This window comes from Sapajus apella, unplaced genomic scaffold, assembly GCF_009761245.1.
Source record: "Sapajus apella isolate SASKATOON/1434 unplaced genomic scaffold, GSC_monkey_1.0 scaffold1476, whole genome shotgun sequence".
Taxonomy (NCBI): domain Eukaryota; kingdom Metazoa; phylum Chordata; class Mammalia; order Primates; family Cebidae; genus Sapajus; species Sapajus apella.
In genome coordinates this window covers 4,317-14,531 of record NW_022438402.1, presented here as the reverse complement: position 1 = coordinate 14,531, position 10,215 = coordinate 4,317, and the positions used below count along the sequence as shown (strand labels likewise).

General features: G+C 40.0%; 1 protein-coding gene across 1 annotated transcript in view; it reads right to left on the bottom strand.

The window, feature by feature from the left end:
- Positions 1-1,920: 1,920 nt before the first annotated feature.
- LOC116546830 (zinc finger protein 92-like) overlaps positions 1,921-10,215 on the bottom strand; it is a 10,629-nt gene continuing 2,334 nt past the window's right edge. The window contains exons 3-5 of the mRNA XM_032272975.1: positions 7,546-7,638; positions 6,182-6,205; positions 1,921-2,169 (exon numbers count right to left, since the gene is read on the bottom strand). Of these exons, the coding sequence (XP_032128866.1) occupies positions 6,189-6,205; positions 7,546-7,638 (110 nt within the window). The 3' untranslated portion in view covers positions 1,921-2,169; positions 6,182-6,188. The remainder of the gene's footprint in view (positions 2,170-6,181; positions 6,206-7,545; positions 7,639-10,215) is intronic.

Genomic DNA, 10,215 nt, shown 5'->3' with positions numbered 1-10,215 from the left:
GCTGGAGTGCAATGGCGCGATCTCGGCTCACCGCAACCTCCGCCTCCAGGGTTCAGGCAATTCTCCTGCCTCAGCCTCCTGAGTAGCTGGGATTACAGGCACGCGCCACCATGCCCAGCTAATTTTTTGTATTTTTGGTAGAGACGGGGTTTCACCATGTTGACCAGGATGGTCTCGATCTCTTGACCTCGTGATCCACCCGCCTCGGCCTCCCAAAGTGCTGGGATTACAGGCTTGAGCCTCCGCACCCGGCCTTATACTTTATGAATCTAACCTACAAAGGCATACAAATGACATAAGCAAACTAGCATATCAAAACACCACAGGTTCTAATTTCTTCATAAATATATAAATGTAACAAAAACATATGGGCAAAATACATTTGTGGGAAATGTATAAATGAGTTAAGTGTGTGCGGTGCCACAGGTGAGCACAATGTAAAGAGCTGGGTATGATGGCTCACACCTGTAATCTCAGCACTTTGGGAGGCCAAGGCGGGCATATCACAAGGTAAGAAGTTTGAGACCAGTCTGACCAGCATGGTGAAACCCCATCTCTGCTAAAAATACAAAATTTAGCCAGCCGTGGTGGCGCTAATCCCAGCTTCTCAGGAGGCTGAGGCAGGAGAATCACTTGAACCCGGGAGGCGGAGGTTGCAGTGAGCCAAGATCACACCACTGCACTCCAGCTTGAGCGACAGAGCAAGACTGTCTTAAAAAAAAAAAAGAAAAGTCTATTACATTTACCTAGCACAGCTCTTCCTGCTCCCTAAGATAACACAGTGCCTTCAGAAGTAAATTGCTAATTCCTGGTTTCTATTTTAAAATAGCAGAAAAATATTAGCACATACATTTAAATTTCTGGCTTCTAGGGGTCTGACCAGACACTGGTTTCAGTTTCCTATGACATAAAATGCTGAAAGAAATGGGGGTATACTTTGGAATAACAGTTTGAGCGTGCTGAGGCCAAAGATAAATGGTACAGCAGCACAAAGACCGCAGTATTACAGACAGGGAAGAGGTGTAGCAAACGATTACTGACTATTAAAAGAAACATGATCCGAGTGGGCGTTGGACATTAAAACACACACACACAGACACTCACACACACACACACACACACACACGAAGAAACATGAATAAACTCCTTTCAAGAAAAACAAAACAAAACAGAAAAACCCCACAAAACTTTAGACAAGATACATTCTAAGAACATGTTTGAGAGACTTACAGAATCTCTAGCCGAAACAATTAGTTTCAGACTATGCCAGGACAAAGCTGTGTTACAGATTGTGACAGATAACTTGTTTTCAATTTCCAAATCTCAGTCAAAGATTACAATGTATACAGAATATTAGGGCAGCATGGGCCCATCAGAAACATTATCAAATGTTCGGAAAGCAATCACAAAAATGATACAAATATGAAGAAGCTCAACAAACAAACCAGGATACACACACCAGATATCTGTATCAAACTCATATATAAGAGCAATTTCAAAAGTCACAGACAAGAAGAAAATCTTAGGAGTGGCAAGACAAAAGTGATGTGTCATTTATAAGCTTAGTCTTATAACCAGTGAATTTGTGAACAAGAATTTTGCAGGCCAAAAGGCCTGACTGTCTCACATAGTCAAAGTCATGGAAAAAAAAAAAAAAACAAAAAAACAACTGCAGTGAAGTGAGAAAAATACCATCAGCAAAACTGTCCTAACAAATAAAAAGTAAAAGACCCTCCAAAATAATTAAATCCTGAGAAAGTATATTGGCACTGCATATGTCCTATACATCAAAGGTGCTGAAAGCAGTTCCTTCTACTGAAAATGACATGATGCAATAAAACAACGCATAATCATATATCAACACTAACTTTCTAGGAAAGATACACACATACCCAAATATAGAATTTCATAGCATTACCATAATGGTGCAGAAAACATTTTTAATTTTTCTCTAAAAGTTGAAAGATAAATGCATAGAAATTATTACAAACATATATTAATGAATATACAACATAAAAAGATATAATTAGCTGCATCAATAACAAATTTGCAAGCAAATACAATGAGGAAGAATTTTTGTATGCAACTTGAGTTAATTTTTTACCAGATTAAAATATATAGCTGTATCTTTTAAGTTTTATGTAATCCCCAAGGCACCAGAAAGAATATCTGTATAGATACATAAAAGAAAACAAGGCCGGGCACGGTGGCTCAAGCCTGTAATCCCAGCACTTTGGGAGGCCGAGGCGGGTGGATCACGAGGTCAAGAGATCGAGACCATCCTGGTCAACATGGTGAAACCCCGTCTCTACTAAAACTACAAAAAATTAGCTGGGCATGGTGGCACGTGCCTGTAATCCCAGCTACTCAGGAGGCTGAGGCAGGAGAATTGCCTGAACCCAGGAGGCGGAGGTTGCGGTGAGCCAAGATCGCGCCATTGCACTGCAGCCTGGGTAACAAGAGCGAAACTCCATCTCAATAAAAAAGAAAATAAGAAATAAAAGCATATCAATACAAAAATCAAAAAGACAGAAAAAGAGAAAGTGGACAAAGATAAAATAAAATACAACAATTAATAGAATAATATTAGTCTTTCTCCTTTAGAAAATTATTTAAATATATATATAATTAATTTTCCAATCAAGATAGGTACTTTCAATAAAGGGATTTATTTGAATTTTTTTTTTTTTTTTTGAGACGGAGTTTCGCTCTCGTTACCCAGGCTGGAGTGCAATGGCCCGATCTCGGCTCACCGCAACCTCCGCCTGCTGGGTTCAGGCAATTCTCCTGCTTCAGCCTCCTTAGTAGCTGGGATTACAGGCACGCGCCACCATGCCCAGCTAATGTTTTGTATTTTTAGTAGAGACGGGGTTTCACCATGTTGACCAGGATGGTTTCGATCTCTTGACCTCGTGATCCACCTCTCCCGGCTACTTGAAAATTTAAGAATCAAAATCCAACTTGCGGCCGGGCACGGTGGCTCACGTCTGTAATCCCAGCACTTTGGGAGGCCGAGGCGGGTGGATCACGAGGTCAAGAGATCGAGACCATCCTGGTGAACATAGTGAAAACCCGTCTCTACTAAAAATACAAAAAATCAGCTGGGCATGGTGGTGCGTGCCTGTAATCCCAGCTACTCAGGAGGCTGAGGCAGGAGAATTGCCTGAACCCAGGAGGCGGAGGTTGCGGTGAGCCGAGATCGCGCCATCGCACTCCAGCCTGGGTAACAAGAGCGAAACTCTGTCCCAAAAAAAAAAAAAAAAAAAAAAAAAAAAAAGTGGACTAATCAAATAGAATGCGGGACATATATACACTTTTACATGTATGGTGATGTAGAATGACTTGCATATCCACAATTATTGCAACATTGTTACTAAAGCCGATAGGAGACGCAAACAAATTTGTCACCAAATTATTCAGTATATATAATTTGAAAAATAAAAATACTAAAATATCATCCAAGTTTTAAAACGCAAGAAATATTCTAACAACTATAAAGTTAGAACTCAGTGACATTATGCAAAATAAAATGAGCCAGCCCGTCCAGGTTTTGAGAACATGAACATCCAAATCATATTATAGACCAACAAGGCTTAACTGACTCATACAAACCTTTCTAGTCAAAAGCAAGAGATCCTCTCCAGTAAAAAGCACAGTATTATAATTTGCACCTGGTATATTCTGTTAGGACATATACCAAGTCTTATTAAATTTAGGAATACCAGCTGGCTGCAGTGGCTCATGCCAATAATCTCAATATTTTGGCAGACCAAGGTAGGAGGATCACTTGTGGCCAGAAGTTTGAGACCAACCTGGGCAACATAGTGACACCCTGTCCCTACAATACTCAAAAAATTAGCCAGACATGGCAGTGCACGTCTGTAGTTTCAGCTATTTGGGAGAATGAGGTGGAAGAATCGCCTTAGCCCAGGAGGCTGAGGCTGCATTGAGCCAATATCATGCCACTGCACTCCTTTGGGACAGGATCTTACTCTGGGTGACAGAGTCCCAAAACAACAACAAATTTAAGATCAAAATTATTTAGTTTTCTGAGAAAAACTGAATGAAACTAAAAATTAAGAGCAAAAGTAAAACTGGCAGATCAAAATATATATAAAAATTAAACACACTCTTCAACATTTTCTTGCTCAGGTGTCAAAAAATTTAATTTTTCAAAGATGTCAATACAAATTACCATGGTGAACAAATTCAATATAATCTCTATAACAATCCCAACAGCATAGATTTTTTTTTTTTTTACAGAAAAAATGTTTAGAATTTTAAAATTTGATTTTAAACTATAGCCAAACACCCATATAAAGCAACAAAGAGGGCCAGATGTGGTGGTTCATGCCTGTAATTGCCAGCACTTTGGGAGGCTGAGATGGGTGGATCACTTGAGGTCAGGAGTTTGAGACCGGCCTGGCCAACAAGGAGAAACCCCAACTCTACTAAAAATATAAAAATTAACCAGGCGTGGTGGTGGGTGTGTGTAATCCCAGCTACTCATGAGGCTGAGGTAGGAGAATCATCCCAGGAGGCAGAGCTGAGATCATAACACTGCACTCCAGCCTGAACAACACAGTGAGACTCTGTCTCAAAAAAAAAAAAAAAAAAAAGGAACATAGAGGCATTATACTTTCTAATTTCAAAGCATATTAAAAGCTACAATAACAAAAACAATGTGGTACTGACACAAAGACAGATAAACAGATGAAAGAGTAGACTGGAGAACCTACAAATGGACTCTTCTGTATATGATCAAATCACCCTCCACAAAGTTGCCATGAACACAGACTAGACAAAAGATAACCTCCTCACGAAATAATGTTGAGGCTGGCCAACATGACAAAACCTGTCTCTACCAAAAATACAAAAGTTAGCGAGGTACGCTGGTGGATGCCTACAATCCCAGCTGCTTGGGAGGCTGGGGCAGGAGAATTGCTTGAGCCAGGGAGGCAGAGGTTGCAGTGGGCCAAGATAGCACCACTGCACTGCAGCCTGGGCAACAGAGCAAGACTTTGTCTCAATTTTAAAAACAAACAAACAAAAAAAAAGAAACACTTAAGTGCAGTATATATCAAAATTTTTACACATCAAAGAAAATATTCAATAGGTGACAATGCCTCTTAGGACACTGGTAAAAATAAGAAAAAGAATTTAAAAAATAAAATAAAGGACACTGGTAAAAATATTTGCAAATCACATGTGATAGGAGTTAATATTCACAATATATGAACAACTCTTTAAACAATAAAGTTGAATAATAACTTGTTTTAGAAATAGCAATAATTGACTAATTTTTATCAAAAAAGATACACAAAGCCTGGATGCAAATGGCTCATGCCTGTAATCCTAGCACTTTGGGAGGCCACGATGGTTGGGTCACCTGAGGTCAGTAGTTCAAGACTAGCCTGGCCAACATGGTGAAACCCTGTCTCTAAGAAAAATTTTAAAAATTAGCTGGGCATGGTGGTGGCGCCTGTAATCCCAGCTACTTGGGAGGCTGAGGCAGGAGAATCGCTTGAACCTGGGAGGCAGAGGTTGCAGTGTGCCAAGATCGTGCCATTTGCACTCCAGCATGGCATGGGTGACAAGAACGAAACTCCATCTCAAAAAAAAAAAAAAAAAGAAAAGAAAGTAGAAGGGTGTGTTTGTCAAGGGCTGCACAGCGGGTAAAACGGGTATTGAGTTTTAATTTCACAAGATGTTAAAATTCTAGAAGTCTTTTGCATAACAATGTGAATATACTTAACAGGTCTGAAACGTACAGCTTTTTTTCAGACAAGGTCTCACTCTGTCACCCAAGCTGGAATGCAGTGGCACGAATATGTTTCACTTTAGTCTCAAACTCTTAGTCTCAAATAATCCTCCCCGCTCAATCTGCCAAGTAGCTGGGACGACAGGTGCACACCACCATGCCTGGCTATTTTTAACATTTTTTGGTAAAGAGAAAATCTTTATATCTTTCCCAAGCTGGTCTCAACATTTTGGGCTCAAGAGATTCTCCTGTCTTAGCCTCCCAAAATCCAAGAATTACAAATGTGAGCCACCACCATGCCTGGGCATAAAATGTACACCTCAATAGATTTAAGACGGTAAATTTTATGTGTTTTTACAACAATAAAGTTTTTTAAATAAAAACAAAAATTACAGAAGTATAAACCTTCTCAAACATTACCTTCAAATCACAAAAGTGTTTCTCCTACACAAAGGAGATATATATTCATCATTAATCACATGGTGAAAATAAGACTATTCCATGACTACTCACTTAGACAAAATAAACTACCACTTAAAATCAGCTATGAAAAAATACATATAAGCTATAACCAAAATTGTGGTTATATTTATAGGTAAACATACACAGATATATAATCTGATGGTGATAGACGTATGGCTAATTTATCTCTTAATTAAACCCCACATTGGCTTAAAGTGTACAAACAGAATTGTAAATTGTCTAAAATTATATAAGTAAAACCAAAAAACAAATAAACTGATGCTAGGAAGCCTACACTGAAGAAACACACTAATATAGAACTGCAAAACAGTAACAAATGCTTACTCATAAAATCTGGTATGCAATATTAATGCACCATTAAAAAAAATTTGTCCAGGTAACTACAATATTTGACTGTAACTGCATACTCATGGAAGGCATTGAGTCATTGGCATAAACTGTATAACAGCAAAATTTCAGAGAAAATGCAGTATATTCGTAAATAGAAGATTCTAATGAGAAACTTTTTAATAAATACGCATTTAAAAGAAACTAGAGTTAATATTGTGTTTCAAGTATGTGCTATTCTTACACAAAATGAAACTGCTGTAATCCAACTTTAGAAGCAAAGAATAGCCTTACACACACACACACACACACACACGTGCACAAACTAGGGTTAGACCCTCTGATATATATAATAAATATTTAGAAATAAAGTATGCTATTATTTAGATATAGGCTAAAGAAAGTGAATGCAAACACTATAATTCTTTGCCTTCCAAAAACAAATTTATAAGTAACTATTTTAGTAAATGTGGAGGGCCTACTAACTATCTAATCCACTTCAAACAAAACATACATTCTGCCATGTTGTCATAAATGTCTGAATCTAAAATTACAGACAAATTTGAAATAGAAAATAAAAAGTAAAAGCATATAGGGAGAGTGACATCAGTAAGATGGAGAAATAAGTTACCCTATTTCCTTATCCCTCCACAGCAAGAAAATTTGTCAGCCATCCCTGACAAAAATGCCTTTATGAGAATCAGGCCTCATGGCTCGAACCTGTAATGACAGCTACATGGTACATTGAGATTGGAGAACTGCTTCAGGCCAGGATTTTGAGCCCAGACTGGGTTATGTAGCAAGATTCCATCTCCAAAATGAATACCTTTCACAGAGCTTTGCGATCCAGGGAGGGAGCTGTGAAACTGCTAACGCTCAAGATTGAGGAGTGTTTCTTTTCAGAAGGCAGACCCTCATTCAGGTAGCACACTACAAGACCCCTGTTCTTGGCTACAGACCAGAAAATGGCTCACCTGATTTGGTCCCACTGAGAATTCTGCTTACTCTGTAATCATCCCAAACATCTTCCAGCCATACTCTGGGAGAGGTCCTATTCTTCCAGAAACCTGGAGGAAGACACTCATTTATAGCCATGCAGGCAGGCCTGCAGACCTTGGCCTTTATGTGGTCTCTGAAGGAGTTCAATAACTTTGTTCCCGCTCTCTGAGCCACAGTTCATGGCCAGTTCTGCTTACATAGATATTCACACAATGATCCAAAAAAATGCTCCCTGGTACTCAGTGAAAGCCATACTCATCCACATCCCAATATAAGGCCCACCATCTGCAGACCCGACTGCAAAGTCATGGTGGCTCACATCTGTAATCCCAGCACTTTGGGAGGCTGAGGTGGGTAGATCACCTGAGGTCGGGAGTTCAAGACCAACCTGACCAACATGGAGAAACCCTGACTCTAATAAAAACACAAAATTAGCCGGGCATGGTGGTGCATGCCTATAATCCCAGCTACTCAGGACGCTGAGGCAGGAGAATTGCCTGAACCCAGCAGGCGGAGGTTGCGGTGAGCCGAGATCGCGCCATTGCACTGCAGCCTGGGTAACAAGAGCGAAACTCTGTTTCAAAACAACAACAACGGCCGGTTGCGGTGGCTCAAGCCTGTAATCCCAGCACTTTGGGAGGCCAAGGCGGGTGGATCACGAGGTCAAGAGATCGAGACCATCCTGGTCAACATGGTGAAACCCCGTCTCTACTAAAAATACAAAAAATTAGCTGGGCATGGTGGCGCGTGCCTGTAATCCCAGCGACTCAGGAGGCTGGGGCAGGAGAATTGCCTGAACCCAGGAGGCGGAGGTTGCGGTGAGCCGAGATCGCGCCATTGCACTCCAGCCTGGGTAACAAGAGCGAAACTCCATCTCAAAAAACAACAACAACAACAACAACAACAACAAACCTATCCTAGCATCTGCCCTACAGTGCAAAATCCTAAAGGATATTCAGTCTGTCCAAAAATAAAATGGGAATTACAACCCAAGCCTCTGTAACAAGCCAACTAAAGGCGGACCCTAGTGAACGCCCAGCAGCCTTGTGACCAAGCCAAAACTCCACTTCACTACAAATTCAGAGGACATCCCATCACCCTGGGACTCAACCAAAGATCTTTATCTCCAGAAACCAGTTTATAAAACTTGAAGAGGTTTGCTTCTTCATATTTACAGACACCAATGCCAAACTATATTGTGCCCATTGTCAATGCTTCTATTTTAACACTGTATTGAAAGCATATGGCAGAAGTAGAAGAAGAAAAAAAAAAGTCATTGAAACTGAAGACAGCCAGGTGTGGTGGCTCACGCCTGTAATTCCAGCACTTTGGGAGACCAAGGTGGGTGGATCACGAGGTCAGGAGTTCAAGACCAGTCTGGCCAAGATAGTGAAATCCTGCCTCTACTGAAAACACAAAAATTAGCAGGGAATCCCAGCTATTTGGGAGGCAGAGGCAGGAGAAACGCTTGAACCTGAAAGATGGAGGTTGCAGTAAGCTGAGATCACGCCACTGCACTCCAGCGTGGGTGACAGAGCAAGACTCAATCTCAAAAAAAAAAAAAAAAAAAAAAAAGAAGAAGACAAAAAAGTAAAAAGTTGCTGTTTATAGATCATATAATCTTACATTTTAAAAACCACAAACAGGGCTGGGCGCAATAACTCACACCTGTAATCCCAGAACTTTGGGAGGCTGAGGCGGGTGGATCATTTGAGGTCAGGAGTTTGAAATCACCCTGGCCAACATGGTGAAACCCTGTCTCTACTAAAAATACAAAAATTAGCCAGGCATGATGGTACACGCCTGTAATCCCAGCTATTCAGGAGGCTGAGGTAGGAGAATTAGTTGAACTTAGAATGTAGAGATGGCATTGATCCAAGATTGCACCACTGTACTCCAGTCTGGGTGACAGAGCCAGACTCTGTCTCAAAAGAAAAAAATAAATAAAAAAACGAACAAAAAAAAGCCATAAACAGAACATTAAAACCTGTCTAAATTAATAAATGCATTCAGTAAATTAGCAAAACATAAAATTAACATACAAGTTATGGTTCCATACATTAAAACAAACTGATAAAATAGAAAAAAAACGCAATCTTATTTACAATAGCACTAAAATAATAAATTTCTGAAAACAAATTTATCCAAGGATGTAAAAAATCTTTACAAAGATATATCAATGAAAGAAATTAGAAAGGACATAAATTTAAAAACATTTTATATCTATGAATTGAAAGAATAAATACTGTTAAAGTGCCATATTATTCAATGTGATCTATAGATTGAATAAACTTTTTTAAGTCATGTCTTATGAAAAAGAAAAAAAGAAAATAAATTTAAAAATTAAAACAGCCGGGCGCGGTGGCTCAAGCCTGTAATCCCAGCACTTTGGGAGGCCGAGGCGGGTGGATCACGAGGTCAAGAGATCGAGACCATCCTGGTCAACATGGTGAAAACCCGTCTCTACCAAAAAAATACAAAAAATTAGCTGGGCATGGTGGTGCATGCCTGTAATCCCGGCTACTCAGGAGGCTGAGGCAGGAGAATTGCCTGAACCCAGGAGGCGGAGGTTGCAGTGAGCCGAGATCACGCCATTGCACTCCAGCCTGGGTAACATGAGTGAAACTCCGTCTCAAAAAAAAAAA